This window comes from Electrophorus electricus, chromosome 9 (assembly GCF_013358815.1).
Source record: "Electrophorus electricus isolate fEleEle1 chromosome 9, fEleEle1.pri, whole genome shotgun sequence".
NCBI classification, from domain to species: domain Eukaryota; kingdom Metazoa; phylum Chordata; class Actinopteri; order Gymnotiformes; family Gymnotidae; genus Electrophorus; species Electrophorus electricus.
In genome coordinates, this window is record NC_049543.1 from 6295001 (window position 1) to 6321345 (window position 26345).

The 26345-nt window shown below is 41.6% G+C and overlaps 3 protein-coding genes across 5 annotated transcripts in view; 2 read left to right on the forward strand and 1 right to left on the reverse strand.

Moving 5' to 3' along the window:
- abca2 (ATP-binding cassette, sub-family A (ABC1), member 2) overlaps positions 1 to 11786 on the forward strand; it is a 51937-nt gene extending 40151 nt beyond the window's left edge. Inside the window, 25 exon segments of the mRNA XM_035530152.1 lie at positions 1 to 68; positions 653 to 934; positions 1156 to 1371; positions 1486 to 1588; positions 1844 to 2072; positions 2074 to 2170; positions 2544 to 2757; positions 3050 to 3155; positions 3242 to 3353; positions 3538 to 3598; positions 3734 to 3908; positions 4382 to 4497; positions 4750 to 4897; positions 5001 to 5124; positions 5208 to 5340; positions 5763 to 5883; positions 6290 to 6468; positions 6757 to 6898; positions 7256 to 7390; positions 7488 to 7591; positions 7673 to 7765; positions 7936 to 8038; positions 8445 to 8582; positions 8905 to 9114; positions 9476 to 11786. The exon segment at positions 1 to 68 is cut by the window's left edge and continues 53 nt beyond it. Of these exon segments, the coding sequence (XP_035386045.1) occupies positions 1 to 68; positions 653 to 934; positions 1156 to 1371; positions 1486 to 1588; positions 1844 to 2072; positions 2074 to 2170; positions 2544 to 2757; positions 3050 to 3155; positions 3242 to 3353; positions 3538 to 3598; positions 3734 to 3908; positions 4382 to 4497; positions 4750 to 4897; positions 5001 to 5124; positions 5208 to 5340; positions 5763 to 5883; positions 6290 to 6468; positions 6757 to 6898; positions 7256 to 7390; positions 7488 to 7591; positions 7673 to 7765; positions 7936 to 8038; positions 8445 to 8582; positions 8905 to 9114; positions 9476 to 9511 (3445 nt within the window). The 3' untranslated portion in view covers positions 9512 to 11786.
- Positions 11787 to 13286: 1500 nt separating this feature from the next.
- Positions 13287 to 21751, forward strand: chek2 (checkpoint kinase 2). 2 transcript variants are annotated; one of them, XM_027002896.2, is made up of 16 exons: positions 13287 to 13388; positions 14247 to 14526; positions 14972 to 15096; positions 15305 to 15437; positions 15540 to 15630; positions 15953 to 16049; positions 16155 to 16208; positions 16312 to 16376; positions 16677 to 16776; positions 17072 to 17158; positions 18969 to 19132; positions 19777 to 19889; positions 20244 to 20329; positions 20565 to 20630; positions 20863 to 20916; positions 21213 to 21751. In XM_027002896.2, the coding sequence occupies exons 2-16, from the start codon at positions 14253 to 14255 to the stop codon at positions 21285 to 21287; spliced, it is 1584 nt and encodes a 527-aa protein (XP_026858697.2). In that variant the 5' UTR covers positions 13287 to 13388; positions 14247 to 14252; the 3' UTR covers positions 21288 to 21751. The 2 variants fall into 2 exon arrangements, with proteins under 2 accessions (XP_026858697.2, XP_035386046.1); XM_035530153.1 differs by lacking the exon at positions 20244 to 20329 and having other exon boundaries at positions 21213 to 21251.
- Positions 21497 to 23630, reverse strand: gstt2 (glutathione S-transferase theta 2). 2 transcript variants are annotated; one of them, XM_027002898.2, is made up of 5 exons: positions 23494 to 23630; positions 23107 to 23194; positions 22751 to 22901; positions 22392 to 22559; positions 21497 to 21986 (listed from the first exon to the last, which is right to left on the reverse strand). In XM_027002898.2, exons 1-5 carry the CDS (start codon positions 23615 to 23617, stop codon positions 21840 to 21842), a joined length of 678 nt encoding a protein of 225 aa, XP_026858699.2. In that variant the 5' UTR covers positions 23618 to 23630; the 3' UTR covers positions 21497 to 21839. The 2 variants fall into 2 exon arrangements, with proteins under 2 accessions (XP_026858699.2, XP_026858698.2); XM_027002897.2 differs by having other exon boundaries at positions 22383 to 22559.
- Between the last annotated feature and the right edge of the window lie 2715 nt (positions 23631 to 26345).

Below are 26345 nucleotides of genomic sequence, written 5' to 3' on the forward strand. Positions count from 1 at the left end.
CACCACGCTGGAGGAGGTCTTCCTTAAAGTGTCGGAGGAAGACCTGTCCCTGGAGAACAGCGATGCGGGTCAGGGGGAGTAGCCTAACTACACTCTCTTCAAAAGCTTTTACACAAAAAAAGAACAGATTTCATTTCTATAGCAACCCTTTCATACCCAAGGTTGCTATTCAAACCACAATACACACACAGAAAAAAAAAGTCATCATCAAAGGATCAGTTTCAGTAAGTTCATTAGCTGGAGTAAGAAGTGTGAAAGAGATGAAATTTTGAGCTGGGATTGTAAGGTGGTTTAAGGGACAGTGGTATCAAGTTCTAAAGTTTGGGAGCCATGACACGCAAAGATCTGCCCCCAGCAGTGACCAGTTTAAAACTCGGGACAGCTCAGCATTCCAGGGAATGGGAATGGGGTGAAGAAACAATGGGCTGCTGATAGGCCATGTATGACATTATAGATTAGCAGGAAGCCTTAGACAGAGGCCTTGCACAAAAATGTACACACAGACACACCCCTCAAAAAATCTGAATTCGCACATTTCTTCTTGTAGTCTTCTTGGAAATGCTACAGGATATGCTACAGAGTGTTTGCTCACCATCCTTTGATTTTCATGTTTTGAACTCTCTGTGTCTTTCTGTGACTGTCCGTGTCTTAGATATAAAAAGTTCCCCTGGCGGGAGGTCTGCAGGGAAACCCTCAACTCTACTAGCTGCTCCGCAGTGTGACGGGGTTTCTGCTGGTGCCGTGACCCGGCCGGAGGTGGAAATGAGTAACCTGGTGATGTACTCCAGACGAAGCCCCAGCCAGGCCTCACTGCACTCTGACTCCTCGGTGGGCTCCGTGCGGGGTGATGAAGGTGGACCTTACTCTGACTTCTATGGAGAATACTACCCCCTGTTCAACAACAACCAGGATGCAGACTCCGCCAGCCTCACAGGTGACGACGTCAAGATGTAGCCTGTTCCTGGTGTCTGTGTGTTGGGGTCTGAACTTTGCGATCGTTTTTGGAAACTCCAGAGTAATCCCGTATTCACGGTGATCCAAAATGAAATACCCTTGTTTTGTACTTCGGCAACACAAGAGGGCAAAGAGCCGATCGTGCTTTGCCGTGTACGTGCGCCGTGGTTGTGACCGAGTACCGCCCCTCCCGCTCCCTAGATGGCGAGCCGTGCCTGCCCGAGCCGATGGCGCTGGAGGGCCAGGGCAGCTTCAAGCTGGAGGGTTGTTGGCTGCGTCTGCGGCAGTTCCATGGCCTCATCGTCAAGAGGTTCCACTGTGCCAAGAGGAACACCAAGGGCCTCTTCTCCCAGATCCTCCTGCCTGCCTTCTTCGTCTGCGTGGCCATGACTGTGGCGCTCTCTGTGCCTGAGATAGGTGAGACGGGGGGACGTCTTGTGACCAGTTTTCTAGATGCAGCTCAATTCTGGTCTTTATACCCCAGCCACGTAAAGGTTAACGTAACACTGAACTCCCTTTTTGCATGTGTAGGTGACCTGCCCCCCCTCATCCTCTCACCGTCTCAGTACCATAACTACACGCAGCCGAGAGGAAACTTCATCCCTTATGCTAACGAGGACCGACCGCAGTACAGGTGAGAGGTTCTTTACTGCCAAGGAAGTCACATAACATCATAACTTTTACTTGTTTCACACTCATAACTGTTGATATCATAACTGTTATGAATGTCATTATCACACATTTATGATCCGTATTTCAGCTGCAAGACTGGCAATAAAAATGATGAAAATGATACTAGTGATTATGATTGACATTATAATGAGGACAAAACTGAGGAGACAAAGATTGCCTTTGCATTCTACCGTAACATTCCGCTGTGGCTCGACAGGAGCAAACTGTCACCAGATGCCAGCCCGTCGAGGGTCACCAACACCCTGCGCTTTCCCTCGGGTGTGGGGGCCACCTGCGTGTTGAAAACACCCTTCAACAGCACCCTGGACCAACTCGCCCAGACCTTCAACCCCTACGCCCAAAATGCCAAGACGCTGGCTGCCCGATACTTTGACCCCATGTGTCAGGACTCCTTCACGCAGGGTGTGCCCCTGTCTAACTTCGTGCCCCCCCCCGCCCTCACCTGCTCCCTCCGATGACCCCGAGCCACACTTCGAGGACGGGCTCTGGAACTACACAGTGGCCCCTCCAACTACCATCCATGGTAAGGCCGCCTGCTGTGAGTGGCGCGTGATAAACCCGTCTCATGGGACGTGCTAATTTGACTTGTGAAACAGCTAACAGCTTTGTAGAACAAACTGTGTTTTTTTGCAACTGGTTTTAACTTCCAGTTCTGATATTTTTCCTAGGGTGGTGTTTTGAAAAGAAATACTTGTATAGCACATTTCATAAAATGACATAAAAATAGTTCAGAGCGCTTCACGTAAACAAGAATAAAAGCATATTTAGCATGAAAGTTTAAATCCGTTCAGTAAGAATATTTCAAATAAAACATGCGTGAAAGAATGGCCATCACCGTGAAAAGCTTCCTGTCTGGACAAGCTCACTACTTTGCCGCTCCTGCTGTGTGTCTGTAGAGATGGTGACGTCTCCCCCCACGCTGCCCCTGTCCATCCACGAGCCGGTGCGCTGTGTCTGTTCCATGCAGGGCACGGGCTTCTCCTGCCCCAGCGGGGTCGGTGGGCGGCCCCCGCTCACGAAGGTGGTCACCGGGGACATCCTGGTGGACGTTACTGGGCGCAACGTGTCCGAGTATCTCCTCTACACCTCTGACCGCCTGAGACTACACAGGCACGATACGCCGCGCCACTTAAACATGTCAATGATAATGAAGAGAATGGCCACCGATTGCATCACTGCAAATTATTATACATACAAAGTCATTGTAATTGGTGGATGCTAGCCTATATCCATTGTTAGCCACATTGCCATATTTGGTTGGGCTGTTCCTTTGAGCATGCTCAACAAAGACAGTTCTCTCGTCAAACATACTCATTTGCCCTCTATAAGCAGCTATTTTGTGCTACTCTGTACTTGCCGCTGTTACACACTGCTTTGCTCCTCTTTTGTTGCTGCACTCCAGATACGGAGGCATCACCGTCGGAAACATCCAGAAATCTGTCCCAGCGTCCTTCGGGAGGAAGACGCCACTTATGGTGCGCAAAATAGCAGTGCGGCGGGCAGCCCAGGTGAGCGGGAGCGCCTTGTGCTGCCCACGCACTCCTCGAGGGCCCCGTTCAGCCTCCTGAATGACGCTCTGCCTCTCTCTCCACAGGTGCTGTACAATAACAAAGGGTACCACAGCATGCCCACTTATCTAAATGTGCTCAACAATGCCATCCTGCGGGCCAACCTGCCTCTGAGCAAAGGCAACCCTGCCGCTTATGGTGAGAGCCGTGATCAGCGGGACTGCACTACAGTAGCGCTGCGTGGCTTATTTCTTTCAGGAAGAAAGAAATCTCTCAAATACTGTAGAAATGCTTCCCACCAGCAATGCGGTATATCTGTGTGTTATTTTGATACCTGTGTGTGTGTGTGTGTGTGTGTGTGTGTGTGTGTGTGAATGTCCAGGCATCACAGTGACCAATCATCCCATGAACAGGACCAGTGCCAGCCTTTCTCTGGACTATCTGTAAGAGTTTGTGTTCCTCCCCAAACACGCCTTTCTCCCCTCTCCTCTTCTACTTTCCTCTTTTCTTTTTCCTCTGCTCCCCTCTCCTCTCTCCGCTCCTGAACTGCTCTAATGCCTCCTCTGCCCTCCCTCCAGGCTCCAGGGCACTGATGTGGTTATCGCCATTTTCATCATCGTGGCGATGTCCTTCGTGCCAGCCAGCTTCGTGGTCTTTCTGGTTGCTGAGAAGTCTACAAAGGCCAAGCACCTGCAGTTTGTCAGTGGGTGCGACCCCATCATCTACTGGCTGGCTAATTACATATGGGACATGGTAAGGGTGAGAAGCTATGTGAGTGCGTGCATGCTGTCCATGCACCAGCAAGCCGAAGGCTCTATGCAGCCTGCCTCTGGAGTATAAATTGCTTCTCTCCCCATTGTTTTCTCTCTCTCTCTCTCTCTCTCTCTCTCTCTCTCTCTCTCTCTCTCTCTCTCTCTCTCTCTCTCTCTCTCTCTCTCTGGCTATCTCATAGTCTTTCACTTAGATACTGTGTTTACAGGACTTCTAAACATGTGTGGTGTGTGTTGTTGCTGCAGCATGCTCTGCTGATAACAAGGCACTGAACATTTATGTATGGTGCATGTTATTTCATATACAGGTGTTTGAGGGGATTGGGGGTTAGCGGCTGGGGGGAAGGTAATAGTTGGTTCAGTAAATCCACCTTAAAATCCTCCCTCTCTCTCTCTCCCTTCCTCCCTCTCTCTCTCTTTCTCGCTCTCTCTCTCTCTCTCCCCCTCTCTCGGTAGCTCAATTACCTGGTTCCCGCCACATGCTGCGTTCTCATTCTCTTCGTGTTTGACCTTCCTGCATACACGTCCCCCAAAAACTTCCCAGCCGTGCTCTCTCTCTTCCTGCTCTATGGGTACAAAAGCTCACTGCTCACACACACAAACGCAAACAAACACACAGAAGAAAACAGCACAAAGGAGAATAACAATGAATACCTAGGATATGTTTGTATGGAGATAATAAAAGTGACTGAATATTCTTAACAAATATTCTGATATTCATTTTTTTTCATGCACTGCAATTCAAATAATACATAATTTTTTAAAGAAAACGGTATTGGTTTCCCTTCATTAACACTTTGTTCATTGTTCTAACCTTTCTGCAGCTGGTCTATAACTCCCATCATGTATCCAGCCTCTTTCTGGTTCGAGGTGCCCAGTACTGCTTATGTTTTCCTCATCGTCATTAACCTCTTCATAGGAATCACGGCTACCGTGGCAACGTTCCTCCTCCAGCTTTTCGAACATGACAAGGTACACAGCAGCAGGATAAAGGTCATCATCACTGATTTGGGCAGAAGAGAAAGAAGCGCTTGTCGTGTTTCAATTGAAATGTTTTTTTCTTTCACGCTCCTAGGATCTGAAGCTCGTGAATAGCTACCTGAAGTCCTGTTTCCTCATCTTTCCTAATTACAACCTAGGTCACGGGCTGATGGAGATGGCCTACAATGAATACATTAACGAGTACTATGCTAAGATAGGTATGTTCGTGCACTTGCACACATGGAGGGCCATAATGGCACTGATCTCTGCTGCCCTTTCATGGATGCACCGTGTCCTGCAGGTCAGTTTGATAAGGTGAAGTCTCCATTTGAATGGGACATCGTGACCCGCGGGCTGGTGGCCATGACCGTAGAGGGCTTTGTCGGCTTTCTCATCACCATTCTCTGCCAGTATAACTTCCTCAGGAAACCTCAGTGAGTGTGTGTGGGTGTGTGTGGGTGTGTGTGTGTGTGGGTGTGTGGGTATGGGTGTGGGGGGTGGGCATATGCACGTTTGCTTGTGCACGTTCAGAGTTCACAAATGTGCTAGTGTGTGTGTGTGTGTGTGTGTGTGTGTGTGTGTGTGTGTGTGGGTGTGTGTGTGTGTGGGTGTGGGGGGTGGGCATATGCACGTTTGCTTGTGCACGTTCAGAGTTCACAAATGTGCTAGTGTGAGTGTGTGTGTGTGTGTGTGTGTGTGTGTGTGTGTGTGTGTGTGTGTGTGTGTGTGTGTGGTCTCACAATGCCTAATTTTTCATAAATGTGTGTGTCTATGTGATCACATTATTTGGAATGAAGGTGAAGGGAACGGAGGAAGGAAATGCTGTTAAGTTCTTTCTTCTTAATTTTCCCTGCAGGAGAGTGCCGGTGAACAGCCAGCCCGTTGAGGATGACGATGTTGATGTAGCTCGTGAAAGGCGAAGAGTGCTCAGAGGAGACGCCAACAGTGATATGCTGAAGATTGAAAACCTCACCAAGGTTACACAACAGCCTCCTGCACCTTTTTTATTCTGTGTGGAGCAAAAGTAATAATAATAAATTAACCAATAACTAAAAGCTCTTAAAGCTGTTGTAATAAATTTCACAATTTGCGCTAACTTGCATCGAAGCCAATGAAAGAGTCCACACCCCCCCCCCCAATCCAACCAATCAAAGCCTTTCTTCTAAAAGACCCTCCAAAATCACGTACTTATCCCTTTACATAATGTGCACACACACAAAATAGGTGACAGACCAGGAAGACCGTCTCCCTGTAGGGAACATGTTAATACAAGCAGATATTTCAAAAGAAGGCAGGACGGTCAACAAGGCTTTTTTTACAAGACGTTTTTTCTTCCAGCCTCCTACAGTCTCTCACAGCCAGTTTAAATTCTTAAATTTGCAGGTGTATAAATCTCGTAAGATGGGCCGTATCTTGGCGGTGGACCGCTTGTGTCTGGGGGTCCGCCCTGGGGAGTGTTTTGGCCTGTTGGGGGTCAATGGGGCGGGAAAGACAACTACCTTCAAAATGCTGAGTGGAGATGAGAGCACGACAGGAGGGGAGGCCTTCATCGGGGGGCACAGGTATCAGACCCCACCAAGGCACCTCTGCTTTTAACGAAACCCCAGATAGATGTACAAGTGCACACCGCACACACTGCACACACACAAAACTTTTAACAATTAGTAGTAAGTATCTTTCATTAAATCTTTTTGGTGTTACAAAGGATGATTGTGTATGTTTCTAAAAAAAAAAAGGGAGCAGTATAGCTGGTCAATCCTCCCTCTCTCTCTCTCTCTCTCTCTCTCTCTCTCCCTCTCTCTGTCTCTCTCTCTCTCTCTCTCTCTCTCTCTCTCTCGCTCCTGCTATAGTATCCTGAAGGAGCTCTTGCGTGTGCAGCAGAGTATTGGCTACTGTCCTCAATTTGACGCTCTATTTGAGGACCTCACGGCACGAGAGCACCTCAAGCTGTACACACGCCTTCGGGGCATACCGTGGAAGGACGAGGAGCGGGTGAGGGAGTGACTGAGCACACACACACACACAGACACACACACTCACACACACACATGCAGAGACACACGCAAACACACACGCTTTACTGTCTTTGTACAGTAGTTCCTCTCACTTACGTGATGACTTGTTAAGTCATCTTGTGATTATCTCCCACACCCACAAATCTTAGAAAATTTAATATTTAGCCTTCATAAAGTGTCTGCCAGAAACCCTCAGAATGGCTCCAGCTATTACCTTTAACAGCTGTTTCCACTGCTATTTTATTTTGGTCATAACAGTGCCATCATTCCCTGTAATTCCTTTTCATAGCAGCACTGTTGCCCTTGATTCAGCTCGTTCTCTTTCCGTGCCCAGGTGGTTCAGTGGGCACTGGAGAAGCTTGAGCTCTCCAAGTACGCCGACAAGCCTGCCGGAACCTACAGTGGCGGGAACAAGCGCAAGCTCTCCACGGCCATTGCTCTCATCGGATACCCCTCTCTCATTTTCCTGGTTGGCGCTCTGTTCACTTTGTTTAACTAAGCGGGCTGATTACCGAGTGCAGGGGATTAGCTCCTCCGTCCGTAACGTCCGCTGTTGTGTGTCACAGGACGAGCCCACCACAGGCATGGATCCCAAGGCCCGCCGCTTCCTGTGGAACCTTATCCTTGACATCATCAAGACAGGGCGATCGGTAGTGTTGACGTCACACAGGTGATGAACTGTGACCACGCTGTTGTACCCCAGGACTCGGGTGTGTTTCAAAATGCTTACTGCACGTAACTTTCCTCACAGTATGGAAGAGTGCGAAGCCTTGTGCACCAGGCTCGGAATCATGGTGAACGGCAGGTTCAAGTGTCTGGGCAGCATCCAGCACCTGAAGAACAGGTGAGCTGCACTGCTCAGGCTGGGTCTCCGCTCCACAGCACCCACAAGCATGTGATGGCTCTGCTGTATTCCGTATGCTGTATTCCCACTGTTTTCCGGTCTCCAGTGTATCCGGGTAGCTGCCTGTCGCTCTCTTCAGGCCGTCTGACATGTTTACCACCAATCCACAGGTTTGGCGACGGTTACATGATCACAGTGCGCACCAAGACCACTGCAAGTGTGAAGGAAGTGATCCGATTCTTCAGCAGGAACTTCCCAGAGGCTGTCCTGAAGGTTTGAGTCTTGTGTCTGCTTGCATATTACTCCACATTCTTTCCATGTTTTGCTGTGCTGCTGATTTTATGTGCTTTGCTAAATAATAGGCTTGTAATGATATTCGTGTTTGCTGATTAATTAATTTTTTTATTCCACTCCTAATTTAAATAAATCAACAACTAGGATAATTTTAGGACACAGACTAAAGTCTCAGTTTTTTTGCGTTCTGCCTGACAACTCTTGCAGGATATGTTTATGAATATTTCAGAATGGGGTGCATTTCTTTAATTCATTTTTTTTTAATTTACTATATGTGTCACACAAAGGAAAAATGGAAACACTGTGTTTTGTCTGAACCGAACACATACGGACGAAGGTTTTGTTAGCTGCTGTGCTTCCAGTAACAGTTTCCAGTCCCCCCCAGGAGAGACACCACACCAAGATCCAGTACCAGCTGAAGTCAGAGCGCATTTCTCTGGCTCAAGTCTTCAGCAAGATGGAGCAGGTGGTGGAGGTGCTGAGCATTGAGGATTACTCCGTCAGCCAGACGACCCTGGACAACGTGAGTATCCCACAGGATCTTCCGCCAGCCTTGTGATGTATAATTACCACATTCAGACTAATAATGAGAAGCAAAGGGGTTGTGAACATTGAACACAATGTATTAACATATAAAACTTTACTGAAAATAGTCTCCTTGCTTTCTTCTGAGGAAGATTTGTTATATAAGGTTTTCTACTAGGTGGTTCAGGATTTTATATTGTTTATAGCAGAATTGCAGGTTTAATACGTGTTTGCTTATATATCTTAACACAAAGTTATTGTAAGTGCAAACGCAATGGACTCAATCTATGTGAAATTATTATTTTTCTTTTCTTTGTCAGGTTTTTGTGAACTTTGCCAAAAAACAAAGTGACAACCTGGAGCAGCAGGACAGCTCACCCTCTAGTGGTCGTCAGTCGCCACTGCAGCGTCTGCTGAGCATTCTACGGCCCCGACCAGCTAATACAGAACTGAATGCTCTTGTCAGTGAGGAGCCGGAGGAGCTGGAGAGCGATGATGACGAGGGACTCATCAGCTTTGAGGAGGAGAGGGTGAGATTGGCGAACATGGACTTACAAATGATCACTTTTCGTTTTTACAGTACTATGCAAAAATCTTGAGCAACCAAGAATTCAAAAGCTATTAATCACTGAGTGATCACTGGGTGTTTATTTTTAATTTATACACTGCATAATACATAAATATGTACTGATAAAATAACACATTACTAAAGGTAAACATTACTATGACAAAAAGTAATTTTTTGTGTGTGTTTTTCAACAACTTATCTTGCAAAATGACTACACAAACACAGGTTTGCTTCTCAAACCTGTCCTCAAAGATTGTCTTACAAATTGTCTTTCATCATAATAATGCATTAAACACATTAAAACACAAATGGTTCTTTTTTAGGTGCAGTTATCTTTTAACACAGATACTCTCTGCTGAAGCATTGACAGAGAGGGAGAGATGTGAAAAACAAAGCTTCAACTAAAGACTTCAGTCTGACCACAGAAACACATGCCTAAGCAGATCTGTGGAAAGACTCCATCTGCCCAGCCTTAGACAGACGCGTGCCATTTCTCCGTGTGCACTGTAAAAGTGGGCCGAGTGTACAGCCCTGATCAACACCATCAGTGCACAGAGGCTGTCTCAGTGGGAGGCAGGAAAGGAGTGCGCATATGAACTCCAATGTGAACAGTTCCAGAAGAGAAGAAATGTGTCATGGACAAAATGAGACATGAAGACAGCCCTGGTTATAGACAAATGTCTATAGGAGAGAACAAATATCCATTGGAGATGATATTTTGTTGAACTGTTAACTCATTTCAAACGTACGCTGGACGAATGAAAAATAATGCATTTGTTGAATGGTCACTTAGTCAGACTGAGTTTTTTTTTTTTGCTTTGTTTGTTTTAGGTAAAAGGACTCAAAGATCCTGAAATTAATTATGTTCATGCTGTTTTGAACTAGTGCTTGATGTCATAGGATGTCATGGGATAACATACCATCCACCATAAAATATGACCATTTTGGGTTTCAAGTTTGTATCCTGTTATTTTTATGACTGGTTCTATTTGTCTTTCAGTTAAGACATTGATGTAGCTACATCTTTTTGTAAAGTTGGACCTAATCTTTGTTAATATGTTGAACCTGCCTTGAGAGCATGCTATAGAGTCAAGCCTGTGGTATGTCCTATATTTTCCGTCTGTGGGTTGAAGAATGATTTATTTTTGCCTAATGAAATGTTTTTGTATACATGTGATTTGTTGGAATTGTTCAAGAATGCCGACATACAAATGCACCTTTATTGGAGCCAAGTGTAGATGTACTGAAACACTAACTTGAGATTAATTCTATGGCCTTTAGCTGAATTGGTCAGAAGCAGCCCTGATACTAAGGATATGTTTAAGATGACTACCTATTGAATGTAGATGGCATGAAAATACTTTGCACATATTGGTGCCTCCTAAACCCTGGGTTTCTTATGTATCTGACGAATGGAACACTTTCTATACCGAACACTTTCATTTTGATGTTCTTTGTTTAAATTTTGTTTATTGGCTAAGACAGTTGAGGCAAAGATGTAAACCTGTGTTATCATCACTTTTAGTTACGTTGTGGAAAAAATGGAGAACTGCGTCATGGCAGATTGAGATGTCAATATACAGTATATGTTCAACACAACTGTTTCGCTAGCACTGTGATGCCAAAGGTGAACTTTTTGATGCAACTGGTATTAAAAACAGATTGATTTCAGGAGCTTTTCTTGAGCTTAAAGGTTTGTCCTGCATTTTGTTTGGAAGCCCATATCGGATATGTTTTGGATTTTTTTTTGTTGTTCTTTGTTTTTTTAATCTGTATTTCATTTTCGTTAATGTGGACAGTAATGTGTCCTAAAAAATTCAATGTTTTAATGTTTTTCCCCCCCAGTTCTTTAAAAGAACTTTTAAGTGACGTCCATATGTGTCCATGTTTTGTGTCTGATGCAGGTTCTACACTGTACAGAACCATGTGATCTATTAATGTATCAGTGGTCTTAAACTGTTCTGTGTTTGGCTCAGGCAGTGGTTTATCTTAACAATGGCTTGTGTTTATTTTAATGATGGCTTGATTTTAGCTTAATGATGACTTGTGTTTATCTTAACGATGGCTTGTGAAAACCAGTTAATGTCCTCTATTTGATGTCCTCTAGGTTGGAAACATGAAGGAAAAAAGTCTGCTAGACTTGTATATGGATGACTTGAGCAACTTTGTTTTAGTTTTCATCTAAACTGACCAAAGGGAAAATTATTCATGTTTATAGATGTATGAATTGAAACACTGCTTTGCTATTCTCTGAATATTTTGTGAATAAGAGTCAAATGTTCAACTCCACTGATTAATCATCCTTCAGTAATAAACTAATTCATATGGTTACAGTCAAAGACACCAGCAAACAGAATTTAATTCCATGTTAAACTGTAATGAATCAATTTGCAAAATGGGTTAACACTGGATTTAGTTTTTATTTGGAAACAAATGATTTTTTCAATAATACTAAAATACAAAGGTGTGGATGTAGTTATTTGTTATTGGAGTTTTTCATCCAATTCAATTTAATTCCCTTGTATAACAGACCTACTTCACTTTTCAGATTCATTTCATCTATTTTGTTTCTGTACTCGTGATGGATTGTTTGGATGTTTTTCATATAAACTGGAAATAAACTAAATTGTTGAATTGTGTAGTTAATGATTTATTACACAAGGCTCCTGCCTCTCCCACATGTCAAAGGAGATGTCGATGTTTGCAACTTCAGTGAGAAAATGAAGCACTGTCCTGGTCATGAAACCAATGAAAGAGCAGGAAAGAGGACAGTCCGATGAACTTGTGTTCTTTCCAAGGGCATCACTAAGCCCAATTGAATGGCGTACATATCCCAGTAAAATGTATCAATGCCCCACTATAATCATGGGGGGAAATGAGTTGATTTCATTTTCCCTGTTGAAGGAGCTAGCCTTAGAAATTGACCTATGCTATGCAATGTAGACATGGAATGATATCACATTGTAATAGCATCATGTAATAACAATGTAATAATACATTGTAATACACATTACATTAACACTGGTCCTTCTGGTCATGAAAAGAGGAGGAAAAAAAAACATGACAGTGAATTGCAGGAACAACAATCCTATAAAGTTGTCTTCTGTCAAGGGCCATGACTAGGCCCAATTTAATAGACACATTCCCCTGTAAATGGTATTAATGCCCCACTATAATCATGGGAGAAAATGTCAATAAAGAAGACATAATGCTTTACGTTTTAACTTTGATTATTGAGCAAAACTACAATATTAGTAAGTTCACTACAGGTGCTACATAACAGTCAGAGTCCGTTTCTTTCAGTTTCCATATTGACTATAAGGAGCTAGCCTTAGAAATGGACCCATACTAGTATTTATACAAGTCTGCAATGCGGAAATATTGATGTCACATTGTAATAATATTGCAATAACACACTGTAATAGCATCATGCATCAACAATGTAATAAGACATTGTAATATCTGATTGTAATAACAGCGTAACAGCATTGACGTCGCAGTACGCCTCAGTCTCACAGACACAGCAGATGTGCATGGCCCCTTTTCTCCCTTTCTCCTCACACTTCTGCCATATACACAGACATAAAACTGTGAATGTAAATGATATTCTGTCACCCATAAAGGTATGGGGACATATCATACAGTACTGAATGCAGGCATCTTTGACATCACTGACAGAAATAGCAGTAACCCCTTCAGATCCACTGTAGAGCTCCCCTTGGCTCTTAGATGATCCAGATTGTAATTTGTGTATAATCCAGACAGATGCAAACTCATTAAAATTGTGTTTCCATATATCCTGAGTGGCACAACTGCCTAAGGTGTAACATTGTTAAGAAAAATTGAAACTCTGAACGCTAATAACGCCACAGCCATCCATGGCCTGGACATATAAGACCTGCAGAACTAATTATATATTGGCAGTTAATTCCACATTTCCTTCCACAAATCTGTTGCCAACGTTACAGCCAAGAAAATGTTGCTGCTGCTAGAAACAGATATTTTAAAAAGATAACGTGTTTTTGGCAGTCATTTCGCATCGTGTAATTTTAAACTACGTTTCCCAGCATTCCGCTTAGTCTAGTTATGTCGTCTCTGATAGGCTTTGGGACGCTTGGGGAAGTGCACGTTGTCTTCTGGGAGTGTGGGATGTTTCCCGGCAATTTCATACATGTGTAATGATTCCAGTCCATGCAGAGATTTATTTAAAACATTGCAGTGCTTTGATCAAACACGGTAACGTTATGCATTTTGATAGATTTCCACAAACGCATAAGATTGCCACATTAATTGCGTTTCTACTCTTTCGTTTTTGTCATGTCCTTGCACTTATTTAGCCAGCTAGCTAACCTAGCTAACTTCTAGGTGGTTAACTGTTTCGATTGATGGCTGTCCAGTAAAAATGACTTATCTATCTTAATCTATTTTAATTTATTCCAATAACATTAGCCATCTACCTTAACTATATAGCTAGCTAACCGCGTTTATTAAAACAAGTGTTAGTGTGGATTTTATGGTCTATGAGTTGTCGATTATTAGTTACCTAACTTACGTTGCTTTGATTAAGAACTTAGCTAGTTAAGTATCTAGCTAGTATCTATATAATTTCTTTTGTTACTTATCGCGATTTCGTTTTGATTTCTTAAGCCAGATGTTTTTAATATTTAACTAGCTCGTTAATTCTGTTAACATACATACTGCTTTGCATTGTTAAATCGGTAGAGTGATGGAGCAGTGGCTAACAAGCTGTTTCGATATCGGTAACTAGAAGCGTTGCCTCAATTTCCGATTAAACATCCCCTAAGGGAACAGCTATATTGATAGATATTATATATATATATATATATATATATATATATGGAAGCTTGTTTCTAACTCAAAACAGCCGTTGTTTCTAGGGAATAAAAAAAAAGTCAAAGGTGAAATCGTCCCGATTCTGATTTCGTAACTCAGAATTAATTGGATTTGTCAGAACAAGCAACGCTGAAAGTTTAAAGTAAGTTGTTGATTAGGATTTAGAACTGATTATCTCAAAGCCGTGAGGGCAAGTCTATTTCCGGAATTGTTATTAACCTGCAGTGTATGGTTTGTCAGCCTACTATGTCTCAGGAGCCAGGACCAAGTAGGCAGTCCCAGTCTCAGTCTCAGACACAGTCCCAGTCCCATTCTCAGTCTCAGACACAGTCCCAGCCTGGATCCAGCTCGTCGTCTGGCCCCACCTCCACCAGCCAGTCCTCTTCTGGCTCGGGGACCCTGAGCTCTGTGGACACCGTTCCTGTCACTGAGCTCTCCTCTATCCCTGAGGAGGCAGTGGAACCAGAACTCAAATACTGGGGGCGAATTGTGCCTCTGATTAGGGGCTTTAATGTGCTCAGTAAGTACACTGCTCATATTACTCTATTGTAACTGTACGATTCACATTGTATACTACAGTAAGTATGCTTCACATAGTATACTACAGTAAGTACAATTCACATTGTATACTATGTATACTTCTATATGTTTACTATTGTATACTACATTTTTTCTTTGCTCTATAACAACCTAGTCGTGTACTACCACTTACAGTAGGGCTCACAATATCAGGAGGGAGTTTAAAATAATAAGCAGTCACTAATCTCTGCTTTAAATCCTTTACTTGTTTCAAATGCTACATGCATACTACAAAAACAACTGGTGTCTTATTGACTTTACACTGCAGGCGCACTTAACAGGTTTTTAACTGAACACATGCGGATGTGTACCTAATAACATTAGACGTAACATAAGTCTGAATAAAGCAATGATTCTAAAGTGATTTTCAATCTCCATTCTCACAGACTGTGTAGAAAACCAGTACTACTTTGGCAGAGACAGCAGATGTGACTACTGTTTCAATGACCCTATAGTACTGGAGTCACCACGTTATAGAACTTACAGCAAGAGACACTTCAAAATTTTTAAGGTAGGTGCTTAATTCAAAAATAGTTCTTTAGCTGTGTGTATGTTTTGAATGTGGGGTAACCCTGGTTTGTGTTTGGAGTGTTAGCAGAGAGGGAGTGGGGGGATATATGCGAGTAGTGTGTTGAATTAGATTTTAGGGGTGGGCTAAAGCCATGCGCACGCGCACCTGTACCTATCCAGAATCTGTGACCTTAGCCCTGTGTTTTCAGGATGGAAATCTGGTGTGCCTAGAGGACCTCAGTGGGAATGGAACATGGGTTGATGACACAGAGGTTGGTAAAGGAAAGCGAATCCCTCTCAACAACAACTCTGTGGTTTCACTCGCTGACCCGAAACACAAAGGTAAGAGTTCTGCCTAAAGCGCTGGATCACGGCACCTCGCTGGCCATTGTCAGGTGTTCCATGTTATCCTGCATGTGTGTTGTCATCATTTCATCTTTTCAGTTTTCATGTTCGTTGACATGACTGAGGATGAGCAGCCTAATTTCCCGAAAGAATTTCGAGAAAAGTACCACGTCACCCGGAAGATTGGCTCGTATGTTTGCACATATTAAAGTTTCAATCTGAAATTTCTTGTAATATTTTATGATCTCTATAAAGGAACAATGGAACAAAACTCACCTGGTAGAGTAGGGTGCTAGCAACACCGAGTTCATGGGTTCAGTTCAGTCATACTAATAATTATGTAAGTCACTCTGGATAAGAGCATCTGCCAAATTCTGTAAATATGAATGTAGAATAAAATGTCAGTTAGAAAGCTTTAAGTGCTGCAATATGTTGGTTTCTGGTTGGTGTGGCCTTCAGAATGATAGATAAACCTTGTCTTCTCTCCTCCCTGAACCTCCACTTCTTGACAGGGGCGTGTGCGGCGAGGTTCGGCTGGCCATCGAGAGAGAGACGTGCAAAAAGGTGGCTTTGAAAACAATAAACAAGAACGACTTCCCTTCCATTGGTGTATGAGGAACACTTCTTTGTGCCATCATATGAAATTATATATTTTTGTACAGAAGTGTTTAGATGATACTGATTAAAATCTTTTGTATTGTTTTTCCCCCATAGACTGCAACAAGAAATGCTGAGCGAGAGATTGAAATATTAAAGAAAATTGATCATGTAAGTCTTTTTGTATTTTCCTTTTTTTTGTGATTGCAGTCAGTAGGTTCTGAACATGGATGAAAGTGCGATTTATAGCTGCCTGTTTTTGTTTGCTCTGCAGCCATGTTTAATCAAAACAGAGGACTTCTATCAAAATGAAGACTCCTATTATATTGTGTTGGAATAGTAAGTAATGTTGATGATTCTCCGTAGTTTCTTTTGCCTGTATAATAGAATGACTAATGAAGTTTGGAAGGAATGTCAAGAGCGGCTATGAAGACGATACCCAGATACCGTGGCATATTTAGCCATAGAGTATTTGTGTATATATAATGCGCTCTTTCAAACTTGATTACACCAACCTACAGACTCTGAAAGCTGGGTGTGCATGTGAATGTGCGTGTGCGTGTTTAGAAGCTGTTCTCAAAAGCTTAGTTTAGTCTTTTAATGTCCTCAGTTTCTCTCTCTTTCTCTCTCCCCCATCAGCATAGAGGGAGGGGAACTCTTCAGTAGGATTAAATTTCAAAAGCAGCTGAAGGAGCAAATAGCTAAACTCTATTTCTTTCAGATGCTGACAGCTGTAAAAGTAAGTTAACACGTGCATTATATCAGGAGAATAAAGTCCAGTTAAAGGTCAAACTTGCAAGCGTAAAGTATTTGTTAAACATGAATGACGATGGAAGATTTTGGTGATTATTTACACATGCGCGTTTAGGACCAGTACACAATTTGTGTGTCACATTCCAGTCAAACTTAAGGGCAGCTGCGCTGTATTTCAGTTCATTCCCTGACTCAGCTTTTTTCATAAGCCCCAACCCTTTTTTTTTACAGTGTTTGAATGAATATCTCATTTGTGTTTGTATATGATTGTTTTTGACCAGTATCTACATGAAAATGGAATAATACACAGAGACCTCAAACCAGAGAATGTGCTCCTGGCTTCTCATGATGACGAGTGTCTGATAAAGGTGACACATTTGTTTTTAGTTTTCAGATAGTGAAACTATTGAAGAGTTCTGCTGGTATGCTGATTTCCACCTTTCCAGGCTACTGCTCTGAATCCCTACCTGAGAAAGCGTACCTGCATCGCCTGCCTTCTCAGTCTTGCATGTTTTCGGCTGCTTTCTTTTGGCAGTTTTGAATACTCAGTTGTCTCACACAGAAAACACCATAACAGCATCAAATTTAAATAATGGTGAATGCATTAGAGGTTTTTTTTTTCTTCAAGGCTTTATTGTTTTTTTTAAAAATACGTAGCATGCATTCGTGAGAATTGCAGTGCATGGATAGTTTTCAGAACCTTTCAAGTTTTCCACATTTTGAGTGTGAAACAGCAACACTTTTTTTTTTTTTTTTCCAGTTTGCACACAATATTCCACAATGCCAAAGCAAAAACATTCCATATTCCACTTGGGAATGATCCTATAAGCTTGTCGTACCTGGATATGTTCTAGTGGCTTTTCGTGCTGGTACGCTTTGGGCCATTGTCTAGCTGAAATGTAAAGCCTTCATCTCTCTATTTTTCAGCGTCCATCATTCCCTCTGTTCTGACTACTGTGCCTTTCCCTGTTGGAGAAAAACATTCCCATAGCCTGATGCTGCCACTGCCATGGTTGACTGTAGGGATGATCTTAATGAGGTGCCTGGTTTTCTCAGAACAGGCTGCTGAGAATTGTAACCCAACGGTTTTGTCTCAGTTGCCTCAGACCAGAGGATCTTGCTTTTAACGATTTTGATATGAGTTTTAGAAAAGTTTGCTTTTTAGTGAGCAACGACCTCCGTCTGGCAACCCTCTCATATACGCATGAGTGTTAACTGGATGTTATTCATTATAACTATTGGTTTCTTGGTTGCCAGTCTCACCAAGGCCACAATTAGTCAGTTTGGCGGGGTGGCCAGATGATGGGGCGCTACTGTGCTCATGGGCTCTCTTCAGGCATCCTTCCCCAGGCTTGTGCCTTCACACAAGCTTATCTTGCAGGTCTACGGTCATTGTATTTCATCAACCATTGATAGTTCTGGTGTGTTGCACTTCTAAATTGTGGCTCTGAATAATTATATAAATCAAACATTTCGCTTTAATAAATTCACCAAACATTAAAAAAAAAAAAAAAAGGTTTTTGCTTTGTCATTGTAGATTGTTGAGAAAAGTGTTAAAAATACCAGAATGTGGGGAAAATGGGGTCTGAATCCTTTTGTATGTACTGTATGTTGAAGTTACATATGTTGACATGTCATTATCAATGACAGCATTGTGGCTCTAGTGGGAGTGAAACGTCTTTATGCTTCTCATAGCAGGTCAGTCATTGGGCAAATGAGGTCTAAATTTAAGTTCTTCAGACTTCAAATGTATTCACCTCATATTGATACATAGTAGCAATAGTAGGGTAGGCTGCTAACTGACACCACTGCTTTGTTGCAGTTAATGTTCTAGGATTTGTTGAAGGGATGGCAAATTACGGCATGTGATGCTGAAAAGTGTGTGTTGTATTTGCACACCTGAAGGGGTCAGACCCTACAGGGGAGTAAAATTTTATCACAACACCTGCAAAAGCAGAAATCAATTATTGCCACTTCTTCTTCCGGTCACCCTGAACCAAAGAGAAGTCTGATCTTAGTGTCTTACTGTAAATATAAACATATTTATATTTGTCATATTACATCATAGAGATTTTAACATCATAAGTTACAAATGTATTGTTGCAGATTTCAGATTGCAGATTTCAACATTACGCATTATCAAATTATTGTTACAGATGATGCATTTTAATGTCACAGATCACAGATTTTAACCAGTCTAAGATCCTGGAGCAGTCGTCTCTGATGAGGACTCTGTGCGGGACTCCTACTTACCTGGCCCCTGAGGTCTTCACTGCTGCGGCTACGGGGGGCTACACCAGTGCTGTGGACAGTTGGAGTCTGGGGGTCTTACTCTTCATCTGGTGAATTACCTATTACCTATTAAATTACCTATTACCTATTAATTCACCTATTAAAAGTATTTTTTGTAATTAAATCCGCTTCCGCTGATGGGACAGGGCTTCACTCTGATGTGGTTGCTTTTAACTGGGTGGTACTTGGTGATGAATCTGGAATCTTGGTGTTCATGTACATGGCATGCATTTACCAGACACTCTTGTCCAGAATTACTTTTAAAATGACTTTGCTGTCTGCATGTAAATAATCCTTATGCTAGAACATAAGGCCAGACTTTAAGAATACTGAGATATGTATATATGAATGGCCACTTTATTAGACACACCCATCTAGTAGCACATTGGACCTTCTTTGGCCTTCAGAACCACAGCAATCATGGCCTATATTCGACCAGGTGCTGAAACTGTTCTGCAGTTTACATTATGAACGCTATGAAATCATAACGTTTATTTCATAGGGTTCTAAGGTTCAGAGAGTGTGGCTCGGTTCTTTTTCTTTGAGCTTCCTCACGTCATTGCTCTCAGTCTCTACAGCTTTTACTACAGTATGCTGTAGTTACTCACCTGGAATCTAATCTAATCTAATCTAATATTATCAAGTGCTTCTAAAAATCTCTCACCATCACACACCTTCAATCTTTCATTCCCAGTTTGGGGGGGTATCCACCTTTCAATTCAGAAGGCACTGTTCCAGTCAGAGAGCAGATTATAAGCGGGCAGTACCGTTTTATTAAGTCCCAGTGGCAGTCTGTCTCATCTAAAGGTAATATGCTAAAGGCAGCAAAAAGCCTATTAACTACTCTAATATACTAATATTTTTAATTGATATTGTGTTATTTGTTTAAAGACTAATTAATTCGAGATTTTTTTATTAGCGGCATTTAGATGTCTAGCTGCAATATTTTCAGCATTAATTTAATTTAGAATTAGAATATATATTAAGTAATTATTTTATATATATATATATATATATATATACATACTTATATATATATATATATATATATATATATATATATATATATATATATATATATACATACTTATATAAAGCCAAGGGCTTTACAATGAGAAGGAAATAAAAATAAAAGCTTATTTATTTTCTTCTTTTCTCTAGCAAAAGATTTAGTTAAAAAGCTGCTTGTAGTTGACCCCGCCATAAGGCTGAGCATTTCTGATGCTCTTGCACACCCTTGGCTTAATGTAAGTACCAAAAACGTCCTGTGGTTGGTGGGTGTGTGCTGCGAAAGCCTGATATGCTCAGTCCCAATAACTAGGGATTCTTGGGGATAACCGCTTTGATCATGTGCTGTTGTCTTTTGACCATGTTGGAAACGTCCGTAACCTGTCATCTATTGATGAGCAAACATGGGATTGAGCTATTGAGCTAGAGCAGCAGTGTTTCCACAAATAGGCCTGTGTGTGTGTCTTCTGCCAGGACAGCGAGATGAGACAGACTGCCCACAAGCTGATGTACCCGGAGCAGCCCAAGAAGCCAAACAGAGTAAGACATTAACCCAGTATGCTCATGTTCTTTCAAAATATGAAGGGACAACATTGCTCTGCACTGTAGCATCTTTTTAATCTGTGGAATACCTACATTACAAGGCTGACAAATCCACTGCCAAGTATATTTATGATCTGATTGTATGTGGGGTGTTATTTGGCCATAATGTGATTTTCATACTAATTTTTTGCATCAAACTGAAGGAACAATAACTGCACTGTTCTGCTAGGCTGAAGAGACAGCAGACAGTGCGGTGAATGAGCCAACCACAGAGCCACCCCGAGTGAGACACCTACCAGCTCCACACGTTCCTTCAAAACAGGAACGATTTATTCACACTCACATAAAGGCTGTTTATTTTAGAATAATTTTACCAAGCATACATTAACACGTGTAGGTGAATTGTTTTCAGGAAGCACTGAAATAAACAGAATTTTCACTTGGTAAATCATTTTAACAGCCATTTTAATTGACCATTAATTCTTAAATTGTTAACAAAATCTAGGATAATAAACAAACAATTTTTCAGATTGGGCTACCTGCTATTGATTCCTTTATTGGTGTGTTTTGTTGGCATAGAGAAGTAAACGGAAAGCAGAGGAAGGGGAGACATCAGCTGCCAAGAAGCGTCTTCGTAAAGACGCTGCACCATGAACACGTTCTCCAAGCAACTTCAACAGCCTAATGCTCTTGTATAGATTTGTAAATAACCTGCTGTACATTTGTCTACTCAATAAACATTTTTACATTTTTAAAAACCTTCCCCCCCCCCCAGACCACTTTTATTTATTCATACTATCACATATCAACCATTCTAACAGAAAACTGAAACGTTCTAAGTTAATAAAGAGGATACACAAGACTTCTGCTTTGTAAAGATGTTGTTAGTTTAATAACAATATAATTCTCAGAACTAAGTGCTGGTTACGGTTAAGAAAGAATCGAGCAGAAGTAGCCACATAAAGCAAGAAAACCACTGGCATTCTAGCAATCACACAGCTGTACCAATCCAAACTAAGCTGTAGGTTTTTTCAAACATTCACTAGACCAAGTAATCAAAGTTAATTTAAAATCACAGTTTCACTAGGCCTGACAGTGTTATGGTCATTTTAATTATTAGAACAAGCTCAACGCTCAGTGCTTCTCATACTATCATTATTGAGGTGATCATTGCATAAAGCTCTGAACCATCTGGTGACGTTTGGCTCATAGCTTAGCTGTGGCCTTATCCCTCAGCCGGTACAGAACATTGTGAGCTTCATCAAACGAGCATTTGAGGGCAGACTGCACCCTGCTCCTCCAGCACTGCAGCCGGGGCCGATCCTTTAGAACATCCCTCCCAGCACCAAGAGGCTGAAAGAAACGGCACCAACACTACCGTGAGTATTGCTGAAATGCTGCAGGTGGAAAAGAACATGTCATGGCTCAGTCCTTTATGCTTTTGCTAATATACACCAGACTTGTCCACCCTCCCCACCAAGCCTTTGTCTAAAGCGCTGTTAGTTTATGTGGAAGAAAGTTGTATACATTAGGCCTCTTGGGTTTATCAAAGAATGTTTGTACCCATAAGATTCCAAATAGTTTAATAAAGAAAAAATGGCAGAAAATAATGAAGATTTGTCCAAGGGTAAGGGACATTTCATATTTATAATTAATTCACGCATAACCAGTAGACACTGCAATGTTTCTCACACGTCAGTTGCTATCAGGTGAAGGTACCCATCTTTAACCCCCAGACCACTGACTCACCTGCATTACCTCACAGATGGCCAGCAGGTCGGCCAGGGTGATGTCATCACCACACAAGAAGGCCTGTCTCCTCAGGAACATGGACTCCAGCTTCTCCAGTGTCTTCTCCAGTTCCTTCAGTGCTTTCTCCAGCTTTGCTGGTTCAGTGGGCTGTCCCGTCATACGGGGCATTAACACCTGCCAAGTCAGTACAGTTTTAATGTACACCTAGGAATATAGTACTTGAAGCTATATTTGCCATCAACGTCTGACATTTCAACTAAAAAAAAAAGATATCAGGAGGCAGTTGTGAATTATGAATGTAGTAATGTAGAATGTAGTAATGTAGAATGTAGAATGTAGTAACTGACACCCAGTCAAAGAAATACCTCATAGATGAAGACTCTGGAGGCATCTAGACGTGTGTTCATGTGATGCCAAGCTGTATACTCATCTACTTTTGCTCTCCTCTCAGGGTGTCTTGGGTACCAGTGTTCTGGGACATTGAAATTTGTTGCTAGATACTTCAATATGGCATCACTGTAAGGTAAATAAAATTTAAAAAAATAAAATAAAATAAATTTTATATATATATATATATATATATATATATATATATATATATATATATATATATAAGGTAATGAGAATTGTACTTGATTTCCTTAGCAAATAAGTATGTTTAGCTCGACCAAAAAATAAGTGATGAGTTTTTTAATACAAAGCCAGCTGTTCCCGTTCTTACCTTTCAGTGAGAACAAAACCATTGTGTTGCATCACTGGAACTTTCTGCATGGGATTCATCTTGGTAAACTCTGGAGTCTTGTGCTGTGCTACATCAAGAGTTGGTAAAGTTAGGTAAAGCTATAAGAGCAAAACAACAAATAGGGCAAGGTCCAACAGGTCATGGCTGACTAGTTAGCTAACGTTAACCTTTCTCAGATTATAGATGGATCTATAGCGAGCGATGTATATGATAAAACTAGATTTAACCGTGCTGAACCTGGTTTAACAACGTTCTTATTAAAGCAGCACAGTTTTGACAGCTTTCGATGCAAGCTGTTTTGCAAAATCATTCTTGCTAAGACATAATAATAAAGCTCTCTGATTCATAGACTATGTCACTGCTCACCTTTACGTAACGCAACTGTTTCCACAGTATGAGGTATCTTGTTGGTTTTAAGAAATATTAATACAGCTCTACATGGTTGCGACATAAGATCTAGGTATACTTTCAGTGCTTTTTCACCGGCCATATCGGATATAAGCAAAAACACACGTAACTAACAAATGCTGTGATTGGGCGTTTTTTTCGTGACGTACTGAGGGTAGCGATGTACAATCCGGTGTTTTCATTGGGTAGAGCCGAACGGACGGAACAAGTAGGGTTTTTGAGTTAGGAAATTTGATTGGATTTATGATGTATTAACAAGGAAGGTAAAACAACAAATAACGTGGTTGAAATTATGGTATATTCCTATAAACATTTCCTTTAAAGAAATCGTTTCTCATTGGCGTTCCACCAATAAGAGAAGTCGTTGTAACCATTTAATTTGAAGAGGCGTTGCTGGCGTAGCCGCCAGAAATAAGTAAGAATATGACACATTTTTGAAGAAGTGTCTGTAAAGCTTGAAATTTTGCAAAATCATTTGCACAAATTTCCTTTAAATGTAACTTTATTTCACTAATGTAATTTAAATATATAGAATAGTACACACACTAATGAACAAAACAAAACAATACAAAATACAATACAATACAAAAAAAACCCAAAACAAACAAAACATGTCCTTATCATACCAAGATAAGGACATGTTTTGTTTGTTTTGTTTTGTTTTTTTGTATTGTTTTGTTTTGTAATTGATGTGCTGGATGAGAATGGTGAGATTTATAATAAAGTCCCAAATCAAAAAGGTATTAATTTTCATAATCTGAGGTGTAATAATACATATAGTAGACAGGCATGTTTCCTAAAATGTACGCGGTTCATAACCAGCTTGCATAAACATCACTAAAGGTAAAAGAAACCAAAAGTGAGTAAGCTAGAATGGAAAATATATAAAGAAATGTTGCAATTATATCACACAGGCTACGAACAGAATGCTGAGTTTAGCTCTAAGATGATGTTAAGTAAATGTTTGGATCACCACATATAACATGATGACAGTAAGGGTCTAGTGCAATTATTTCTATGGGAAGCCAGGATGCAGGTTTCCAGTATATAGAAAATAATTACAGGACCAGTCTGAAACTAACTGATTCTTATCCAGATTTTTTTGTGATGGTCTTTTCGTGTGTGAGAATGACTGAATGCAGCATTGATCTGTGAGCGAAGGGAGAGAAAACAGAATAAGGGAGAAAAATCACTGATACCACTCAGCGTTAAATGAACACCGTGGCATGCATGGGGGAGCCCTCTTTGTGCTCCTGAGTGCATTTGCATACTGCAGAAAAATCTGCATCAATTGGGCAGTTTGTTGAGCAACATTACTTTCTCCACAGCAGTTTCCTTGCACAAGCTCATGGTGTTTTGCTCTGTGTCTGTAAACACCTGAAGTGTTTATAGACACAGAGCAAAACACCATGAGTGGTCAAGAAATGATGAGCAAAACACCTGAGTGGTCAAGAAAGTATGCTGATTCTTGGAGGAGAAATAATGTGCCCCTCATTAAGTCAACATTTCTTTGAGAGAATCTTGACTCCATCTCCATACTAGTTCTATCAAGAATGCTAAATATAGCTCTTTTAAAAGCTTGATTTGGAGTGTCAGAGTCACCATATCGAATAGCTTATTAGACAATACTGTTGTCTACTATGAGTTCACTGTACTTCCGTTTGTGGAAGAATTGGTATTTCTATCTTGAGAGAAATGCTTCTCCCAAGAGTGCTATCTCATCTCCTTCAGTGTCCACAGTGAAGAGGTCACCACCTCCCCTGCAGTGCACAAATCCACTGTTTGTGACTGCAAAACTTAATTGGCTGACTTCAGTGAACCAAGCACATGGAGGAGAAATGTCAAAGAAATTTTGTCTGTTTAGCTGCATCAAAAGACTACTACATGCCTTTCTACTGAGATGCCCGACCTAGGTGTCCTCCTCGAGTATCCTACCAGACAGCCTACCCATTCATACTAACCATGCGCCCTACCCAGGCACCCTACCTAGGTGCCCTGTTTAGGGTGCAACGTCTAGATAGCTAGGCTAGTCAAGAAGCACAGCTCAGCAGCCAAATGTCTTCTATCCCTGTGTACATGGCAGCTTTGTGGACATTTGGTGTGGCAGTTTGTCTTCAGATGAACCAAACACCCAGCGTTGAGAGCTGTATTCATGACGCAAGGCAGACAATGAAGAGGACTGCCAGTGCGTTTCCTTACCAGAATGAACCTCAGCTGTGGTCAGTGATGGTGTTTGTACCTGAGCATCCTTGAATACCATCATAACAGGCAGTGCCATAGTGATCAGCAACAGTAGGCTTACTCCTTCCTACAGATTTCTATGGGAACTAGAAGGGGCTGCCAACGTTTACATATATAAGTGCAAACGAGAAAGCCTTGTATAAAGCCTCTATCAACTAAATACAACTACAAATAAAATGTAACGGAACCCCTCCCCCCGAAAACATCTGAGTAAACTGATTCACTACTTTTTAAAAAGCAACAACGATGAGGGTATATGACGTTGAAAGTGTTTATTGCTTGTTGTTGATTAATCAGAATGGTGTTTAGTGCGATGTACGATAACAAGATCTTTGGAATCAAGTCTTCCGGATTACATTCAGTACACCATTCGCTCACCAAGTATTCACATGGTCAACTGGGCAGCTGAACTATTTCACAATGAACGAACATGAGGATCAGACAAAGAAGGTAAGCTTGTTGTAATTTGATTGGAGAATAGCTTGATCCACGCAACAAATTTAGCATACGGGCTTGAAATGAATTTTCGCATTAATTGTTTCAGAGAGTTGACATGCACTGATGCTTCT